General features: G+C 39.7%; 1 protein-coding gene across 5 annotated transcripts in view; it reads right to left on the bottom strand.

The window, feature by feature from the left end:
- The window catches only part of LOC137194613 (receptor-type tyrosine-protein phosphatase N2-like), a 251,576-nt gene that overhangs the window by 148,675 nt on the left and 80,391 nt on the right, over positions 1–22,510 (bottom strand). For 4 of the 5 annotated variants that reach the window (XM_067606682.1, XM_067606687.1, XM_067606686.1 and 1 more), the window contains exons 10-11: positions 19,785–19,871; positions 7,242–7,321 (exon numbers count right to left, since the gene is read on the bottom strand). In XM_067606682.1, the coding sequence (XP_067462783.1) occupies positions 7,242–7,321; positions 19,785–19,871 (167 nt within the window). The remainder of the gene's footprint in view (positions 1–7,241; positions 7,322–19,784; positions 19,872–22,510) is intronic. The other variant, XM_067606684.1, reaches the window with a different exon arrangement.

The following is a 22,510-nucleotide window of genomic DNA, read 5'->3' on the forward strand; positions in this document are numbered from 1 at the left end:
AAATCTGGGGGTGTGGAGTTAGAGAGAAGCGGGGTTGGCAGATCTCTGCGGCCCAATCCTCATCTCCGCTGGAGGCTAGCAGCTCCAGGCTACTGGCATCACACACCTGAAAAACCGTGCAGTCCGGTGAATAGAGTTGAGTTGCACTGTGGGTAATATAAGCTCCAGCTTTTGACAAGAAAGAAGAATGTGTGGAGTGAAAAAAAAAGACTCTTTTGATTGTTTATTGAAAAAATGTCCACTTTTATAGGAGTGCAATGCTAATTCAGAGGAAAATTCTCCCTAAAGGACCAATAAAATATATTTTATCTCATCTTATCTTTTCAAGATGTCTTGAGGGCCTGTTTGGAGTCTGACTGTTAAGTCCGTGCAGGATTTACACTGTTAGCACTCTGGATTTTACATTTGCATTAATTAATACTGGCTGCTTGTTAAGTTGACCGAAAAAGGGAACGTGTTCCCACACTGCTCTCTCATCTCTGATTCTTTGTTTATTTCATGTGGACATTTAAATACTTTTGGTAATTGATGGCCAGCACCTGTGAAGCATTTATGAGTGTGTGTGTGTGTGTGTGTGTGTGTGTGTGTGTGTGTGTGTGAGTGTGAGTATCCCCCTGGATGTAATTTCTTCTCGGTATGTTTCGCTCTGCTGGAATCATCACAGATGTAAAGTAGCGACTTTCTAGACAGAAATTGGAGAACCACACACATTAGAGGGCAAAAAAATGATAAAATCCTATATTTTGCTAATGAAAAATGGAAAAATGCAATCCTGTGGAAGCCATAAGAAACCTTTTCACATGCACAACCATGTTCATTGATGTTGTGAGATAACAAAAACGCACATATCCAAGCTTGTGCATTTACTAACAAAACTAATTCTTGATTGATATGTGAACTAGATAGGAACGATCAGCACTTCCCGCCACTTTTTTTTTTTTTTTTTTTTTTTTTTTAAAGGAATATCCCATTAATTACCATGTAAATTGAATGACTGGTTCCTCCTCTGCAGGGGGGACAATGTCTTTTTAACCTATTAAACTGATACTGACCTTTCTGCCAGGAAATTATTTACATGTCAACACACAAATCAAACCTCTGATGTAACATTGACTCGCTGAGCAACCAGCCATTGTCTGCCCGCTCACAATGAAGGGTTAGTTTAACTTGAGAAAAGACAGAGGAGTCCGTAACTGACCACTACCGTGCAGCAACTGTCCAAACCGTCCGTAATCCCCCAGAGTGAACAGCTTTTGTGCCTGCGTGCGAGGTAGCATCTTCACTCTGAGAGTTATGATTAGCATGTATGCAAAAACAAGTGCTGGCGGGATGAAAAAGTAGAAGTCAGATGAACAGACGGTGCAGGGATGAGGCTATCTCAGCTGCTCTCCTCCTGCTTTAAGTGCTAATTGAGCTGCCCGCTGTCCTGACCCTGACCCCCCGGCCTATTCATGGGGTCCCGTTCTCACGGCCGTGACGCATCGCTGGAAGTAGCCTCTGGGTCCCCCCCACCCACCTTCAGCCAGACAATGGGGGTCAGCACCTCACTGCCCACCATCTTGACGTCCACCCCCACGTTTGACAATGGCCCCCAGTGGCTCCGGAGTTCCTCACAATGGGCGGACGCGCGTGACAGAAGTGGTAACGTGGCTTCTTAAAATGCAACACCAGGTCTGGCCGGCCTGGCTGCATTAATCGGACCTTTCGGCACCCGGAGGGCCCGAGGTCAGGATCGATCCGATGTAAGAAGGAGAAAAATGATAAGGTTTAAACTGGACTCCTGCGAGGCTGCAATCAGAACTGGGTTCGTGTTTTATATCGAATAAGAAAATTACACCTACGAGATTTTATATAATACATAGTCACATTTACGTAAGTTCATTTATTTAACTACATTTTGTCTAAAATTTCATACTTTTTAATCCAATAAATTATTATGACAGCTACAGATTTTACTTATAAAACTATTATCAGTTTATAAAATCTGATCTATAGCTACAGATTAGACTATGCAATAATTTATAAAGCAACTAAAGTCATAACAGCTACAACATTTAAATGTTGCTTACATGTGTCAGTAATAATAATCCAATAACATAATAATACAAAACTCCAGAAACTGCAAAACAGCCAAAGTGAGTACTTTTGCTTGTAATTCTGACATACCTCAAAAATACCTCAAAATGCTACTACTACTACTACTACTAATAACAACAACAACAACAACAACAATAATAATAATAATAATAAGAAGAAGAAGAAGAAGAATAATAAGGAATTAAATTACATAAATGTATGGAATAATATAATATGAATGAGTTGGATGGATGGATTTCAGTTTTGTGTAATACCATAAAAATTTGCATTGGATTACATATTATTACCATATAAATTCTTATACTATACTACTTTCTTATACATTGTTTCTATTTTAAATGATTCATAAGCAAACAGAAATGAAAACTGTCCGGAGTGCAAGAAGTCTGATGATATTGAATCTTACTGAATATGCAATAACCTTGTGTGTTTATGTAAATCAAGTGTCTGTTGTGAAACAGCCTTTATTGAAAAAACATTAAAAGAGGAAATAGTTGTCCAACTTGAAAAAGAGATACAACCTTTCACAACCTTTTTCCTTTTGTTCTTTTCTTAACTGTTTTGTTCAATTTCACTGTTTTCTATTTATTTATTTATTTCCTGACCTCTTATTTGACTCAGATTCAGACTGTAAACTCTGTTCGACTGTAACTGCAGGGAACACTTTTTGTTTGTTTATTTGTTTTTATAATGTCACATGACATGAACACCTTTCGATGAAACTCAATACAGTTCGACAGCATCACAAACTACAGCCGAAGGATCTGAATTCTTCCTCCGCCGCCGTAAACAGTTCGATATTTAAACATTTCTTTGGCTGATGTCTCAATGATGTGTTCACGGAGATTAAATCAAATAAAACCGTATAATTCTTAACACAGCTGCCGAAAGCATTCCACCCGAACACGGTTTGAGACAGAAGAGACGGACGTCCGATCCCTGCCGTCCGCTGCTGAGCGGCTCTGTACGGTGATAAAACGACGTCATTACAACGGCCGTGTAAAGCTTAATGTTTCAGAAAAGCACTATAAACCTCGGCCAGCAGGGATAATGTACGCTTCAGGACGGATTGATATTCTAGTTGAATATGACAAACGACACTTTAAAGACGTCCCCGCCCACGCTATTGCACTTTCGCTAAGAGGACGCCATCTTTCATTTCGAGCACGTTCTGTCAAATGTTTGCATTAATAACAATCGAGGCTCATCCGTGACCCCGCCGAGCCAGCGGGAGCGGCGGGCGGGAAATGAGAACGCCAACAATAGCACTTAAAAACAGGAGAGAGAGGCCGTTGCATAATCAGCACAAAGTGTGTGTACACGTGTGTGCGTGTGTGTGTGTGTGTGTGTGGGTGAGAGAGAGAGAGAGAGAAAGAGAGAGAGAGAAAGAGGAGGAGGGGTTGCAATTATCAAGCAGGCATAAAATGTTGGGAAAAAATATACAGTGAGCTACTCATGTAAGTTATTTTGACAGGGCCAATTTCCCAGAGCAGGTGATTTGGAGAGTGTGTGTGTGTGTGTGTGTGTGTGTGTGTGTGTGTGTGCGTTGATCTGGAATTGGGCCGAGGGAATATCAGGAAAGTTCTCTCTCTCTCTCTCTCTCTCTCTCTCTCTCTCTCTCTGGACTGACAGCTTGGCTAATGGCAAACATTCCTCCTCTCTTTATTCCCCACTTCATCAACACCCTCGCCTCATTACCGTCAGTCACACTGTAGCACACGGTAACCACACACACACACACACACACACACACACCTTGACAATGTCTTTACTGGATTGTACTCTGAAAGGTTATTACAGAGAGTCCCTCTGCATGTGACAGAACAGTCTGAACTGAGTCATTTTGATTTGAAACTGAATCAGTAAAGGAAGAGACTCCGTTTTCTCCACATGTAAAAAGGTGGTGGACTAAAATCAAAGGATCACCTGACACTACGATGAAGCCGAGCCACAATAACAACTAGGGACGTAAACCAATATGAACACATCATTTACATACGAACAGATGCAAACTGCACCAGATTTCTTCAGAAATATTTGTCAAGCAGTGTAGACCAGATCTGGAGCATCATTCATCACAAATCTGGAAACCAGGATTTGGGCCACTTTAGCCATTAGCTAATGTTTTTAGCATAAAGTAGTGCTGGAAGTGGCATCACATGCTAACAATAAGGAAGTATTTTCACCGCTAGATGCTCCAGTAGACTCCCATTCAAAAGCCTCAACTTCTCTCTAGAAATACTAAGTCAATCATGTTTTTTAACGAGTCATTATGGTCTCAGGCCCTCTAATAAATGTGCTGGTGGTCATTTAGGAAATTATTGCTCCGTTAATAGGATTTTAAAGTAGTAGCTCTGATGTCTGCCGTGTGAGCGTTAATTGACAGCTGTGATTGACAGTTAGCTCACCTGCTGCTCCGAGACTCGCACTGAGTCGGACTAATGTTGCCATATTTCAGTAAGTTTCATTTTACTTCATTATGATACCTACCCTGTTAGCACACTTAAGCTTAAGTAGCTAACGCCAGCCCAAGTGTGCACCGCTCGGTGTTACCTTTTAAAGATTACATTGGATTACATGGATATTACATTAGAAAAAGTGGAGGTTGTCTTATATTTGAGGACTAGACTATAGTGTATCAAAGTGGGAGGAGATATTTGGGGCGCCCCTGGTTCTAAAAGTAAAAAATCTCATTCATTTTTCAAATAGACTGTGTTACTTTACTCACAGTTTGAGCTCTACAACAGCTTAGATCAATATGAAACTCTGCTGGTTGAATCATCAGTACAAAAGATGAGCAACTGTGTTAGAAAATATTTAATTCTTTAGTAAAAAGTCAAAGGTACAAGACTGTGTATATAAAAATGTCGGGGTAGATGTTAACTACGACTCCCAAGGTGCATTTCAGCAAGAAGTAACCAGTCACGGAGCTTAAAATTCGGTCATGTGTGCTGCAAACGGCGAGCAGAAGCTAAAGATTACATTCAGTTCAATTTTAATTTCTGGGTCACTTTTCAGTGAATTTAGGTAACCATAGCAACACATTTCATTTACATCTTCAGTGACGTAGCATTTTGAATTCATTATGCTCAGATTTACACCCATGGCTTCTTCTCCATAGCAACGCCGACCAAGGCTCATGGGTATTGTAGTATTCTTAGCTGTCCACCAAAATCACGGACGAAACATTATTTCTCAGAAACGAAGTAGAAATAATTGAGACTGGTGGTAAAAATATAAAACTATATGATCGTTACGTTATCTGAGAGAGTCCTGGGTTTCTATGTTCAGTAACACTGGGGAGATCGTTAAAAGAAATATTTGAAACAGGATTACAGAATAAGTAAAATAACTGCCAGAACAAGCGGCCCCTCTCACTTTGCAAATTTATTACATGTTCACAACATCAGAGATCCTTTTTGAATGGAGTGAATACCGATGTAACACCGGCTCCTACTGAGAGTGTTGCATTATAGGCAGTGAGTGTATTAAAGTCTGTTTATAGTGAGTTTGTGAGAGTCAGTCAGCACTAAAAGTGTTTTGTTGGCTCAGTTTAACTTTCAGGAGTTTGTGAAGGTTTGTGTATTGTGTTTTTTTGCCGCGGAGCAAAAATGAGGAGTGAAAATGAGTCGAAAGCGTCTTTTGTACGTCTTACGATATGATACAATATGATACAAAACGACTTTAAAACACAGTTACACATGTGACACTTTTCATAGACGTACAAAAAACATCAAACAGTCATGACAATCATACATATCACATCATATCCTCTGGATTCAGATCTCAGTTGGCAGCACATTGATTTTGGTTTAGCAACAGGATATACTGAAAATAATTCTTCAGCCTGTTGCGTTTAAATTAAGGGACTCTAAATCGCCTGTTAGGGGGCAGAAGTTGGTTTTCTCCGTTTCTCCGTTCTCACAGGTGGGCCAATGATCCTCACACAAATTCAGACTTTACTGCAGGCACCGACCGACGTCCGAATCGTCTCTCAAGCTGCTAAGAATTACTGCTGCCACAGACGATGAGGAGCTCAAAACGACAAATGGTATCTGACAGAGAAAATCATTTTGACCGCTTCCAAGAGCCTGACAGGAGAGACTGTGAGTGTGTGACTGATACACAAATGTAGGATTAACATTTGAGAGAAAAGGCTTCAAGGATGACGACTCTCTTCTTGCATTAATAGTATCTCAGAGAAACTTTCCAAAAAGGACGAGTGCGTTGTATCTTCAAAAAGTTGTTTTCCCAAAAACAAGTCGTCTTACATTCAGGCCAATATGTTATAGTGTTTGTAGAATTTAAAAGGTCAAGTCTCAGTTTTCTGTGGCTGTTTAGCTACCTAAATAAACTCATATGGAGTTTCCGATGTGCTCAGAAAACTCTGTGCGTTATCTTTTTTATGTTAACTAACGGTAACAGAGTCGGGTCGCCCTGAATCACAAGAATCTGAGACAAAACCCCTTTCTCCTAGAAAATTATGTTTATTCACAACTAAACTGCAACAGTAAATACATTTAGCTAAAAACGTAATGCTGCCTAATTTTCTCTGAACATAATGAGAAGTTGCAGAAATGTCGATACTGAACGTACTGAATGAGATCTTGCAGTATAATATCGGCTAGTACCCTAGTAACTATAAACTGTTTATGGCAGCACTTAGTTAAGGTTAGAAAACTCATCCGACTTTGTCATATTTGCATATAGCGTTAATGTGCTGACTCATTCCCCAAACACAACAGATAGAGATTTCTGGAGTCTCTCTTTTACTAACTTGTTTTTTTTTTTTTTTTTTAGGCACACATCCAACTCTCCAATGAATTTCCATGATGGAGCCAAACGTGGCTGCTCGGAGATTTGTGACACAACAGAAAATCCTGCTGGCTCCTTTTCAAAATGGACTGGTACCAATTACTTACCAAAACTAAACCAAACTGGAAGCGAGAGCATAGAGAGAAAATGGCAGAATAGACAGTTGAAGAGAAAAAAAAAAAAAAAACACCCAATATATTTGACCAGGGAGTCATAAGTTTTGAGAAATGTTGGTCTGAGGCCTCAGGTGCAGCAGCAAACCAATGATAATGGCCTGTCATTTTCTCTGTCAGTATAAAGACAACATTACTCAGCCAAGGAGAACCTACCAGCCACGTTGGCCACATCTGCGGTGCTGACGTTCTGAGTGTTTGGGCTCACTTTGAAGGTCACAGCAGGGCCCACCACCCTGTAAAACACACACACACACACACACACACACACACACACACACACACACAGAGTTAGAGGCTTTACAAAAGACATCCTCAGAATCTATTTTCCAGGTGCTGTTTTTCAGACCGAGGCGGAAAAGGAGTTGTGCTCATTAAAGCTCAGTCATACGTGACGCTTGGGGAAAAAAAAAAAAAGCGCTTTAACCTGTGGCGATCCTTTAGGCTGTTGCAATCCCCATCACCGCTGCAAGATAACCTCTTGAATCTCAATGTAACGCACCCGTCGGCATTTAAACGCGCTGGGAAATGAAGAGAAGGGGGGTGGGGTGGGGGGTGGGGGGGGGTTGAGAATGAGAGGATTTTTGGTCATCAACAGGAGGACCCGCTCTGATACGTGATTCTCCGATGAGCGAACGCATTTCCAGTAGTGTCTTGTTTATGATACATTTACATTTTGATTTGACGTACCGGTGATTGCGGCGCATATTGTCGTGACAGATGTAAATCGAGGGAGATGGAAACTGGGGCAGCGAGAAAAAAAGGGAAGAAGAGAGACGACAGGAGCAGAAAAGGGACAGAAAGACATTTTTTATTGTTTTTCTAGATGCTTTGGAAGGTTTTTTTTTTTTTTTACCCCTGTTCATCTGACATTCATGCCAATAAAGCAGCTTGAATTGAAACACTGAGGGAGAGAAGCTGGGTGGTCAGAGGCAGAGCGGAGTCTCCCAATGTGATTAACCTTTTGTTTTTCCTGCTGTAATTCAGACTAAAGGCCCAGCAGGAAGATATATTACCAGGTTCCCCTCCAGGATGCATTGTGCGCTCCTATAGGAAGCGACTGCTACTGTAACAACACCGTTATAAAATACGGTGACATCATTAATGGAGCAGGTCCTATCCTAGCGCTGCTGGCAGAAAAAACATGTTCAGATGTTTTCAGGGATTTAGAAAAGTATTTTTTTCGTTTCAGGTTGATGGATTTAAATTGTTGTGCTTTTACTGTGGGTTTTGAGTGCCTTTTGCAGGCTGTGAGGTCTTCAGTTTCAGAAAAAAAAGAGAAAAAAGCTCTAGATGTCCTATTTTAAGCATTGAAATCAAGTAATAAGCAGCAAAATAATTAAGAGAAATACAGGAAATGAAAACAAATCAGGTTTGTTTCTTCATATCCTTTCTCTGTACTGTCATTTTTAAACGTTGCCTTTTTTGCACATAATGTCCTACAGATATAGTCATATTTATCCTGAAATAAACTGCTTAGGTCACATTTACAGGACAAATAAACGATTGAAATAGCTTTTACGTCCTCGCCATTCAGACAAAATCCACCGTTTTCCTGATCAACATTTCTCCAACCTTCAGTCCATCCATCCAGGCGTCTACGGAGTCACTCCAATTTAGCGACACACGTTCTGTCCTGTTTCACCGATCGTTAAACCAGTTAAAACCCTCCAAACCTTCGGATAAAAACAGCCTTCATTTGACATTCCCCTGCCCACGTTTTTTTTTTTTGTTATTGTGGGTTTTAATTGGGTTTCTTGGGCCTTGAGGTCAGCGTATTGAAGAAAAACACGAGCGGCGCCAAACTCACATTCACCGGGGTTTTTTATGCAGCAGTAATATTATCCTGTTCTAACATTTAAGGTGCAATAACAAACTAATTAGACCGGGTCAAATTAATGATCCCCATGGGGAAACTTGGATGCCTGAACAAAAAAAAAAAAAAGAAACTACTTCCTGTCTCTATTGTTATGCTACTCTTTACCGTCCTGTTCTAACCTGTATCTGCTATATTACACATAATATCTTTTTTCAGAGTAAAATTTCAACACAAACTGAGCAACCAAAGAAACAAAAAGATTACTTGTGTCGCACCAGCCTGTCTGTGGAACTCGACAAAAACATGTCGGCTCATTTTTCTGGCCATTATTTCTCCTCAGAGGTATGAAGCCGATATATTTGTCACATCTATGAAGCGATTCATCAGCCAGCGAAGGCGTGTGTGTGTGTGGAGTCTGTGTGTGTGTGTGGAGTCTCCGTGTGTGTGTGTGATGAAGAGGGAAAATCACTCATGTTGAGTTGATCACATATCCATCTGTCGGCCTCTGCCACCCAAGGCAGCTCCTGCACAAAAACACCGCATCGACTCTGAACCTTGTAAATAACCTCGTCACTCATCGCGCGAAAGTAGCTCACGCGGGAGGTGTTTTCTACGTTTTCTGTTGTTCGTATTTGTCATTTGGAAAGAAAATATTAGTTTATAAAACATGTTAAAGGAAACAAAGTGTTTCTATGTGTTGCTGATGTATGTTACTGCACAAATATCCGACTAGAACCTCGAGGTACTGGAGCTCAGATGCCTTCGACGTGATGATAATCCATAAAAACATCTTTAAAAATGTACTGTTTCTTTCTTTTTAGGAGATTTTCCAGCATCATCGGATGACAAAACCACTCCAAAACCCATTAATGTGGTTTTGCCATTTTGGATGTTTTTATCTAACAGCAGTATTATGATAACTCATTGTGGGAATAAAACAGAACTGATACATCATACCATCTGGAAAAAAAAAGTGACAGCCACTCTGACAGTATGATTGACAACAGACATACATGAAACAAATCCTGTCGTGGTTTAAGAGATAAAACATGAGTTCGGTTGACAGAATGACAACAGCTTCATACACTGACTCTCGTTTATACTGAAGGATGAAACTAAAAATCTATTTTTTAAGAGACAACTTTTCAAATCAAAGTGAAACAAATAATGTCACATTCATCAGATGTGGTAGAACTAAATAAAGTTATATACTTAGTTAAAAGCAGTGATACTACTATGGCATAAAAACAGCATTACAACATGTGATACATACAGTGCATCAGTTATGACAATCTGCTAGAGTGGAGGTCATAAAAGAATGAAAATCCCCCCAAATGTTTTGGATTATTCCAGATTAGTTAAAGGATTACATGCTCCTTTAAAAGTTGCAACCTTATATAAACTGATCTGATTTAGACAGTGTAAATTACCAGTAACTCCAGCAAAGGGATTCAAATATAGTGGAGGGAAAGACAAAAAGATCCCAAAGTGACACCAGAAAACTGCCTCAAAACCTGGTTTCAGTGCAAATATCTCCATCCTACCACGTTGTTATCTTGTTAGTCATTGAGTCATTAAAATTGAGTCCTAAAAATGAGTGAAAAAACAAAGTAGAAAGGGGTTTCCTGTGCACCTTCCTGCAATATGCAGCTGAATCAGGTGTTTCTCAGGTCAGGGATGACAAATTTCAGAGTCCTGATGAAGACACGTTGGTCTGTTTGCATTATTAAAGGCTGTAAATCAATGTGCTCCATCCTTTTCTCATCTGAGTGAAAAACTGCCAGTGCAGTGAAATTATTTCAACTGTTTCTACAACAGATTGACTTGTTTGGGGGTATTTTTTTTTTTAGAATGAGGAGCATTTGGTGCTTTTTTCTTTAAAACTGTTAAAACAAGATGATTTGACTAAAAAAATCTCCCCAAATTGAGAGATATTTACAGAAAATTGTGCTCAAGAACTGGGACTAAATGAAGCTTTTATCTAACAGCAGTTGCTTGTGCTAAAGAATACTTCACAGATATGATGTGCTTTGTACCAAAAATGATTTTGACTTGTTTTGAGAAAAGATTTAAGACTCAAACATGGGACTAAATGATGATATAAACATTTTTTTTCTATGTTCACACCTCCTTATCAGTCTACATCCGGCCCCCGAAACCCCCTGACTGTCATCATCCTCATCCACCTCACATCCAGCCAGTTCAGGCCCACTCTCTCCTCCTAGTGGCGTCTCTCCGATATGACCCTTCAGCTCAGACACAGACATTACATCACCTCAACCCTCCTGTTTCAAAAAAAAAAAAAAAAAAAAACCCCTCAGTCTACACTCAGTGACGGTTACGCAACAGCCATCATTATTCGGCGGCCGGCTACAGTCAAAGGCTCTGTGAAGCCACCCACATCAACGCTTCCCTCCCGCCCGCCGCTGTGCCCTCAACCACTACCAGGCCACAGCGGCAGCAGCTAAAAACATTTCCAAGGCTGTTCTGCTGAAAGCGCTTACCGTCAGTATTATCTAATCAGTATCGAATTGTTCCAAATGAAACGTAAGAACGTGAGTCACTCTCTCCAGGTTTGTTTTGTGTGTCCCGCCGCAGTGTGTAGGCTCGCTTTTATGATTCATACGTTGCCGGTGTGGAAGTTTTGCTGCAGGCTCGCTGAACCCGCCGCCGCCGCCGCCGCCGCCGCCGCTCTCTGGCCTCTGCCCTCGGAGGGAACAGTCAGGAAAAGGGAAGTTTTTGTTGTCTTTTCAGTGGTTTGAGGTTGCACGGGTCGCTAACTACTTTGTCGGAGGACATTTTTGTTGTTGTAATATGCTAATCTGGTGCTACGGTGTGAGGGTTTGAGGTGGAGGTGTCTGCGGTGTTGCTGCCTAAATGGAGGAAAGGGAGTTAAATGTATGGGAGGGAAAGTGGGAGTCATACATATACAGCTCTGACTTTATACAGTACTTTCAGTTCAAGTGCAGTCAATAAAACCTCTCAGAAAATACACCTAGTTTTTGTTTTATTTATCCAGACTTTGAGATATCCATCTCTCAGATTTCTGCCTTCACACAAATACAAAGAAGGTGAATTAAATTTCTTCTGTGGTGTTTAAAGTGGTTTTTGTTAAAAAATCAACAGCAACATCTCTCTCTGTAAACAACGTCCTGGTTATTTTGGATAACCGACAGACCTCACTGCCCAGATGAGGAAGTGGGACACTTCAGGCAATGATGCATCACTGCTGGCCTTCTTCTGGATGTGAGCTACATGTAAAACAGCAAATATGGCCCAAATATCCCAAATCAAATGTGGGCCTGTTTTGGTAAAAGATGCAGTGCTCTTGGGTATGTGTATTTTGGATGTGGGCCAGTTCTGGTTTATCTGGTTTGTTCTTGGTTGACATACGGCTTGCTTGTGGCCCAGATCTTGGAAACAGGAGCGGACCGCCTGAGCGACGTCATTCCACGCAGCATGTGGGCCGGATAAAAGTGCTGAAAGTGTCGGGTGTGGGTCGGATCTAAAGAAATAGTTTTCCAAATATAATTTTTTTAGTTTGGCACATCAAACCAAAACTGTCTGTATGGAGGTATGTGAGAAAATGGGTGAAATTAACCTTTAAAATCAATTAGTAGGGTTAACATGTACAAAACAGACCAGAATATACATTTACAATTAATTATCTTAATCTTTTAATATTCTATATATCATATATTATCATATTTTGGATTTTTTTCATTTGTGAACTGCAGAGTTTTGACCTGACGGGAGGAAGTTGACCTGTCTTGTATGACTGACTTGTCATTTTGAATAATAAAACCTCTCTGAGATGATGCAAAGCTTTCCAGACATGTGCTGACAGAGCCACAAAACCTAACTACTCCTGTCCTTCGGATTTAATATAAAGTCAAATCAGGTAATCAATGAAGTAGATAATAGTGTGTTCTCTCCGTTATAGCGCTGTAAATAGCTATTAAGACCGTTCTGCTTACGCCAGAGTTCTCTATCTGCCTCCTCACACAAATCTTTTCTTTCTTAAAACGTGAGCTTATCATCTAAACTGATGTTAAGATAAAACGGGATGAGTTCAGTGTTAGAGAATTAACACTGTTACAGTAAAACTTTCAGGCTATAATGTGAGTTATTTAAAACAGAACATACTGCAGCACTTCACACTACCGCTGTCTATCACCTATTCATAACACTTCTATATGTTAATGTACAACACTGTAAACTATCCACCAATTATTCATACTGAGTTTTATTATCATCAGGGTGGGAAAGACTCACAGCTCTGTGTTGACACTCTAATACAGTTTTTTTAAGAGTTAGCCGTTAATCAGGGCAAGGTGACACACTGCAGCTAACGGTGGAGGGAGCTCTGCTGCACATTAGTTGATTTATATTAACAAGTGACACTCCTCAGTCCTTACTGCTAATCATGTTAATTCTACCGTTGCTCTTCATATACCAGTAGGGATATATCAATCTACCTGCTACTGCTACTGTCATTATCTGGATAAAAATGCACTAAACCTCCTTATTATGTCTTGTCTCAAGATATAGACTTAAATGCAGTAAATAAGAAGTCATAAATGAGTGAAACTGCATTGGGAGCAACAGGAATCATATCACCATATTAACAGAAATTGATCGTTTTTTTTTTAAAAAAAGTGTTTCTGCAACCGAGCTTTATTCAAACCCACAGAGCTTTACTTTCAACTTCTAGTAGAGATTCAGAAATGTATGAATCAGGTTGAATTTTGGGGGAAAATGTGTAAAAACGATGTAAAAAAAAAACGAATAGTCATGCAGAATATTTAGTCTCAGTGTCAGTCTGAAGCTTTTGTCTCTGGGTTTATATATTCTGGTGAAAGTGACTGCCGTTGCCACAGCGGTGAGGAGCCGGACGGCCTTGGAAAAATAAGCGTGGCGCCTCTGACAAATTGTCAAGGCGGCTCCCCCTGCTGGGCTTTCACTGTGCTTGCAACAAAAGAGAGCCCCGGCTTTTTCCCTCTCTCTCTCTCTCTCTCTCTCTCTCTCTTTCTGTATCTCTCTCTCTCTCTCTCTGTCACTCTCTCTGCTTTCTCTGCCTCCAATCCATCACTCTCCCCAGTGTATAGCTCCCTCCTTTCATTCCCAGAATAGGAGAACAAAGACAAAAGGTGCATTAGAAAAGGAGAACAGCACAGGCCACCCATGGACTCAATACAGCAGCCGAGCAGCACGGCGAGGTGCCGCGGGAACAACGAGGCCGGGTGGTGGGGGCAGAATATTTGTGTGTGTGTGTGTGTGTGTGAATAGCACGACCCAAACCACCCAATCCCCACCTGTCCCACACACACACACACACACACACACACACACTCTCAAATACGTAACTGTACTACATGAATTTCTTCCTCTTCGATTCAACAGTGTAGAAAGTTTCGACCGGCTTCATCACCTCTTTTGAGGACAAACACGTTCGAAGCAACGCTGGCCAACGGTGTGACATTGAAAAATCAATACTGGATAACACCATTAAAATGTGCTGAACTAACCAGATAACAGATAATTAATCCAAAATAATTCTGCACAGATCACAGTAAACACGATTTCATAACAGCTTGAAAAACACTCACACTAAGTCCAAATTCCACACTGTATAATGCTACAAACGCTGCAGACGCTACGTGCTCATACTGGCAGTAAAAAAACTTTATTTTATTTAAATGTTTATGTAAACTTTATTTAATCAGATAGTCTCATTGAGATTGAGATCTCTTTTTATGAGAAACACCTGAGAGCATAAATCAGACGAGCCACGATAAACAAAAACAGTTACGAGAATCATAAAAACATCACGTAATAAAGTTTTAAAAATCTCCGAAGGGGAACGAAAGAATCTAGTTTGAGGGCAATTTATTCCAATTAAAAGGTGTAAAGTACCTGAAACCATTTCTGCCAAGATTAGCGGGCACATGAGGGATTTCTAAGGTTAAGTATTTACTGGATCGTGCACTTTAGTTACAAGATTTAAATGTGAGAAGTGATGTGAGGTAGTTTGGAAGCACTTTAAACACTTTAAACAAACAAATAATGCACCGTTTCAAACTGGTCATGATACAAGTCTTATCAAATAGCAGATGAAGGTATTTTATTGCCTTTTTTTTGTGAGTGTCATCATCATCGTCATTGACATTTTCAGTTTCCAGCTGTTCTGTTGAGTGTTTCGCTTTGGAACCATTGAGTCCATTGTCTACTACACTCAAAAACTGAGCACTTTGGAGCAAGTTTTAAGTATACTTCATTGTGCTATTTCCACTACACACAAGGTTAGAATTAGCACACACTGTAGTAGTTGTTCTCAACTCAACTGGGAGGTTTTCCAAGGGGAGGAACGACAGAAAAAGTCTGAGAACCACTATTAATACTGTAGGTTGCAACTGGGACATGGAAATTTAAGGTAATTTGTCTACTATTATACCACAATTTAAGATAGTAACAACTATTAGGGCAGTCTTGCAATAACTGAGGTCAAAACAGACATACATCAGTGAAACACGCCATATTTTCCTAATACCGATCCATTTCCTGTTGTTACCTTGCAAAAGTATCTATTATTGGTCTTTGGAAATACATAGTTACGGATATTTGAAGGGAAAAGGTGCACGTGCTTTGATGAACGAGTGACTAACAAACGGTCACGACGTCAACCGTGGAGGGAAGTAATTGGAAAGCAGTGGATCATTTAAAAACTAATAAAAAAAACAACAAAATAAGTGTTCTGTTCTGTGGCTCATTTTATAGCAAAACTAAAACAGCTGGAGGGCGAAGAGGAAGGAAGTTGTGATGTTCTATTTCATGGGTTTGATTGGCTTCCTGGCAATTTGGGAGTTGCTGTGAAGACTGGTGTTGTAGGTCGGGGCTGTGAAATGTGTGTGTGTGTGTTTATGTGTGTTTGTGTGTGTGTTTGGATGTTTTGTCCCAACACAAAAACCAGCATAAAGCATTTTAAATGTGACCAATCCAATAAATAGATGCTTCATTTGACTCTCATTCAAAAAGCCTTTAACTTCTCTCTAGAAATACTAAGTCAATCTTTTTTTTTTAAATGAGTCGTTTTGGTCTCAATCGGTAAATTCGGGCCCTCTGATAAGTGTGCTGGTGGTCATTTTGGAAAAAAATTACTTCGTTAATAAGATTTGAAGACGTATAGTAGCTCTGATGTCTGCTGTGTGGGCGTTGATTGACAGCTGTGATTGACAGTTCACTCACCTGCTGCTCTCCCCCCTTGTTGCAATACTTTATTAAGTTTACTTGGTTACAATACCCGCCCTGTTAGCACAGTTAAGCTAAAGTAGCTAACTAGCTATTAAAAGATCCCCTTCAAATGTGCTTTCAATGTAAGTGATGGAGGACAAAATCCACAGTCATTTTGTACAAAAATGCATTTAAAAGTTGATGTGAAGCTTATATGAGGCTTCAGCAGTCTGAGTTAGTCATATCAAGTGGATATCTGACACATTTACAGTCTTTTTAGCATCAAATTCTCTCTTTGTGTTTCCCTTTTGAGCTGCGGTGGAAGTATAGTAACAAAAAGAGGAACTTTATCTACTTGATTTGACTCATTTGGACAACTGAAGCTTCATATTAGCTTCAGATAAACTTTTAAAAACATTTTTGCACAGAAGGAGGACGATGGATTTTGTCCACCATCACTTCCGTTGTAAGTGCATCATAAAGGGATCTTCTAATGGTCAGTATGAACAGGAAGAATGATTACAGCAAGTAAAACCTGTTACAATGTTCATTTGGGCTCCTGACTGCTGTTTTAAGACAGGTATACTTGAATGTATTGTAGGTGTAAAGTCTACATGCTTTTGGCCATGTAGTGTTTATACTGTCTATAAATCTCTAGCCTGTGTCTTTAACTGCAGACCACTGCAGTAGCACTTGTTTTACTGCTGCAGCTCATCACATTGAAAATGTTCACAACCCTCTGCAAAGTCACCTGTGGGGGTAAAAATATAGCAACAACTATAGAGAGAGAGAGATATAGATTGAGAGTGATAAAGATCAAAAGAGAGAGAAAACAGAAATAGATTGAGACAAACTAAGAAAGAAAGTATATGGAAAAGAGAGAAAGAGAAACAGAGAGAGGCGATGAGAGAGAAATAGATAATGACAGAATGAGTGAAAGACTGAAAAAAAGACAACGAAAGAGAAGGAGAGAGAGAGATAGAGAGATAGAGAGAGAGGGGGGGGGGGGGGTTCAGGCAGAGTTCAGTCTCATTAATAAATGATTGCCGTCAGCGGCGGCTCGACTCCAACATGTCAATAACGTGGACGAGCAGCTCTCATTGCTTTCTTTCTCCCCCAGAGCAGGACAAAATGTTGACAGAATGAAAATAAGGCGTCGTCCTTGGATTTGTACTCTGTGAGGGGGCAACGTTTTCTCTTTCCTTCTTCCATTTCTGCTTTTAACGCCTTGTGCCACTGGAAAATTTCTCTGTTTTGATCCCACTTGTTTTGCCCTCTCTGATCTGACATGGGGGTGGGCGGGGGGGTGGGGAGGGGGGGCTGCTCATCTTCCACGGGGAATATCTGAAGAGTTTCGGTATGTGATGCTCGCCCTTTGAGAAAATTGCCGCCCACTCGAGCCTACAGGTACAAAATGGTTGTTGTCGGGAACGTAAAGCGCACTATGGACGTTATGAGTCATCTAAAGACCTTTGCACCTACAGCAGCGTCTGGTCTGAAGCTGGAGTCGTTTGTCATTTAGAGATTTTACAATGATGAATTTGATTTTTTTTTCCCAAATGTAATTTAATTCAACTGCTTGGCTGTCTGACAGCTGGCAGAGCTTCACTGTTTCACTACAGGGCGAAGGGACTTTTAGAAGGACTTTATAAGCAATAAAATGCTTTTATTTTTAGTTTCCTGTGAGCGCTGCTGGAGCTGTGATTGTGTGTGTATGTGTGTGTTTGTGTGTGTGTGTGTCCTCTCCTTTACTTATATTGTGTTGATCCAAACAGCCCACTCACACCGAGGGGACGCATCCTGGGGACCGAAACTTTAACTGTTTATTTTGAGGTTTAGACTCGGAGATTCGATGATTAATGTATAGAGTGAGGCTAAAATTATTCCTCTGAAAAGATACACGTAACCATCTCTGCAGACCTACGCAGTGAAGAGGTCGCAGAGGCAGACAGACTAGCGCAGCTCCTGAACGTGTCGGGAGACAGGTTCGAAACGGAAAAAGAAAACTTAAACATAGACTCAAAATAAGTATAAAAGAAACAGCCACACAAACATTTCCGAACAACTTCCTTCACCTAAATGCAGACTTAGTGATCTAAAGAATGAAAGAACAACTATGTATGTGTAATGTTTGCCAATACTTTTTATTTTTGATAGCCACACATTTATAACTGAATAATACTAATGATTATAATCATAATCTAATTTAAAGCTCTATTAACTATTTGTTGTTGGTGTTTTTTGGACACTTCGGGGTCAGAAGAGTTGACAGACACACAGTCCTAACATATTATTGCTTTACTAAGTTGTTCTGTCTTTAGCTCCGGTTTGGTCACCACCAACTCTGAACTATCTGACTCTGTAGCTGCTAGATGTTCTTCTCCAGCTCATCGTTAACTTTGTTGGTCGTCTGGTGCTGGACCAGTAGTATAACTGCAATCAATCACCAGTTTACTGAATGTTGTTATCAGCAGATTATCTCCCCTTGTTGCTGATTGTTAATATTTGGTGCTTATATTCTATGACTTAATAATGTAATTTAACTTAAAGAATAAGCTGTAAGATGATTAAAATCCCATTTATTTTGCTGGTTGTATGATCATGATTTTGGTTAAACAGGCATATCAGGCTGATAAACTACTTATCAAAGCTGACGTTTGTAGATTCCCACACCTTATTGCTGTCTTAAAGTATCTGGCTAGCAATTTTCCATATTTTTTTATTGTTAACAAATCTCATGCACAGAGACAAACCAACAACTTATTAAACAAACAAACAAAAAAAAGAAATGTATTACATTGTTAAAAGAACGTCAGCACAAAGTCAAGAGGTTGTGCTAGCTTGTTGTGTTATGTAGCACAATAAGCTAGCACATGCTCAGTGGCGTCTGCCTTACACAGAACTGCTCTCCAGAGACTGAAAATATGATCTCTGTCTTTGGAGCCGTTTCTGAACAAACTATTGTGACCCTACAATCTTTGGGACGAAGGAAGACGTCACCCAGTGCAACGGTGTGACTCGCTGATGTGTTTTTAAGAGTTTTTGGACAACAATGGAGGTCTACAGCACAGAGATATAAGATATATCAGGCTTTACAACACTTGTAAGTAGATCAATTCAATCTGCACATGAGATTTTGTTGACAATAAGAATAATATGGAAAATTTACAGCGATAAATCATTTGTGGACGATTGTGTTTAAGGCTGCTGTTTATTAGAATAAGCTTCTGCAAAACCTATAAAATGCTCCAACTATTCTGTAAGTATGACACTGCTGGGATCATGATGGTGAAAACACAACCATGGTGTGAAATGTGTCACATCCAGTGCAATGAATTTGTTTCAACCAGACTTTAATTATTGGTATTTTTAACCAGACCAGGTGCGTCTGAATCAACTCATTTTCTCATGAGCAGTAGATTATTCAGAGTGGCAGAAAGCACAGTCAGCGTGCCAGTTTGTGTTTTTTATGATACTCCACCACACAGCTGTATAAATGAATGGTTTATGCTGCAAGAAAAAAAAAAAAGCCAACTTTAGGTTGGAGATGGAGAAGACAGACTGCTCACTCTATGAGAACAAACATCATTAACGCAGCGGGAAGGAGCGAGCGCGAGTGTGACTGACAGATGAAAAACAGTCATACGTACGAGAGCTCGGCCAAGTCTGTCATCTGGATCTTGGCCCTGCGAGCCAGGATCTCAATCAGGTGGAGGCCTTCGTCTGTCTGCAGCCTGCTGATGATGGTGAAGAAGAAGAAGAAGAGTGGAGGACAGAATGAAAAGGAGGGATAAGGTGAGGAGGTTAGAGAGGGTAGGGAAAAAGGAAGAGAAAGAATAGAAGTTAAATTAAAATCATCAAACAGATAAAAACAATGTTGTATTATTGTATCACAACACCAACTTCCTGGATTAGGGTTACATTTAGATACAGTATTTCTGAGGACATGCTAACATATTAGCATATAGTACGATATCCACTGTCTGACACAAGAGGATAGATCATTGAGTTGGTGTTTTTCACTGTCAATCATCTTGTCCTGTAATTATTAACCCTTCCCCCTTTATTAAAAAGACATACACAAATTAAAATGGCTATATCTCCTGAACCAAAGTGACTTTTCATAAATAACGTCTTGCCAGAAAGGAAAACCTTCAGTAGTGTATTGTGAAAGTGTCAGAAATACTCTAGACGATACAGAAACGGAGCAGCAGGTCTTTGAAGTCAGTAAAAATGTAAACACCTAAAATAAAAAGTTTTAACTGCCTGTGGCTTTGTAAAAGTGGAGGGCAGAACGAGCCTTTAAACTAAATACCTGCTTCACATTTGAAGAAGATAACACACACATTATGACAAGTCTACAGTGTTTTTTGTCATGAAAGGTCCAGGTAGATTTCCAAAAAGACACGTATGTCGTCTTTTACAACATAAATACATATATTTACATGTACAAAGTGCATTTCAGAGTACATACAACTGAAGAGGACCATGACAACTGCATGTACACTAAAATAAATATCAAAACTGCACAAAATAAACAAGGCCACAACATTAGATATTTTCACTTATATACTTATATTGCTTATATTGTCACTTTTTATCCTCAAATGTATGAAAATTCACATTTTAAATACTCCAGGTCATATTTGCGCTTCAACATCTTGCCTCCGAACATCAAAACAAACTTAAAGTGAACGTCAAGCAAATGACGGTTACCATGGCTACGGCACGTATCTGACGCATGCCTGTCAAAAAAAAAAACATTTTTCAAAATAAAAGACAAGTCCAACATCAGATGTGCATTAAATATTAGTTATTTATTTTTGATCGGCTGACCGCGACCCACCCAGAACGGGTCCACAACCCACTTTTGGGTCAGTTGAGAATCACTGAACTAGTGGATGCAGAGTTTCCCAAAATGTTGTGTTTGTCCTTAAGCACTCTAAAATTTCAAGTTTTATTTTAATACCTACAATATATATAAAAAGAGGACAAATTTGTTTGTTAATGTGATGAAAAATTTTTTTTTTTTTCTTTCACTCATGAAACCAAAAGTCAGAATCAGCTCAGATCAGACTCGTATTATGTGGAGACATCAGATAAACACTTTCAGCGAGGGTAAATGAAATAGTTTGATGCTTGATAAAGGTTTTAATCATTTATCACTTCTTGATTTTGCAAAAACAAAATCTTTACAATCCGATCCTGCCTTCATTTCTCATGACAGGCAAATCACGGAGGATGTAGAAGAAGAACGAATTGAACAAGAACTCAAGAGTGTAATTTGAATGAGATAAGACCAGAAAACCAGAAGAAAAAAACAACTTTAACACACAAAAGCTTCCAGTTGAGGTCAGATAGGTGTGAGGTGGAGAGGTGGGAAGTGCAGTGTGGTGGTGGTGAGGTGAATACTGAGGAAGTGAGGAAGGTCGTCGACAGAAACAGGCTTGTTATCGTCGTTCCCTGTGCTCTCATTGTGTGCTCCGACAGGAAGTGACAAGGTCAGAGCTTAAACACCAACTCTGTACAGTCATTTAACAAATGAAATGGTTTTGGCTTTATTCCACAATGAGAATGACCTCTGTTTGTGCGCTTACATGTGGGCTTCCTCTAACAAGATGTTTTTTTTGACTGAAAACCAAACACTATTGCTGTAATATAGAAAAAATGACTCAACCTGGAGCCTGAAGGGAAGTTCTGGTACAGTATATATCTGCATATCTGTGGTTAGATATGGAAATCAGTGGCACAGTTTAAAACAAGGTACTGGCATGGTGGTCAACACATTTTGAAGATTTTGAGACAATAAGCTCAGAAATTGACATTTGCTCAGTTTATTTGGATATGAAAATGGTAAAAAAATAAATAAATAAAGACGTGGAAAGTAAATGTACTTGAGTAAAGTCTTGATGTTTTACTTGAGTAAGATTTTATTCATTTTACATGAGCTCCTCTCTGTTAAAAATCTCCAAAATTTCAGCTTTTCAGGAACTCGTAGTAACAGTTTTGTTTCAGTTTGATAACCAAATAACTTTTAGATTCTGTGTGATCTGACAGCTGTATTTATTTCTTGCTTCTTCTTTCTGTTTTCTTTCCCACTGTTCTTCTTTCCTTCACTCTCTGCTCTCTGTTTTCTCTCTACTGTGCATCTTTCCCTCCCTCTGTCTTCATTCTGTTGTTCCTTCTAGGAATGCAGCGATTAGTCAATTAATCGCTAAGCAAATAGACAGAAAATTAAAAAGCAACTATTTATACATAATTGATTAAAAGTTTTAGTCATTTTTCGAGCAAAAATACTAAAATTTCTCTAGTCCCAGCTCCTTAAATGTGAGACTTTGCTGTTTTTCTTCGACATATATAACAATTCAATTGAGTC

The sequence above is a fragment of the Thunnus thynnus genome, chromosome 12, assembly GCF_963924715.1.
Source record: "Thunnus thynnus chromosome 12, fThuThy2.1, whole genome shotgun sequence".
NCBI lineage: Eukaryota > Metazoa > Chordata > Actinopteri > Scombriformes > Scombridae > Thunnus > Thunnus thynnus.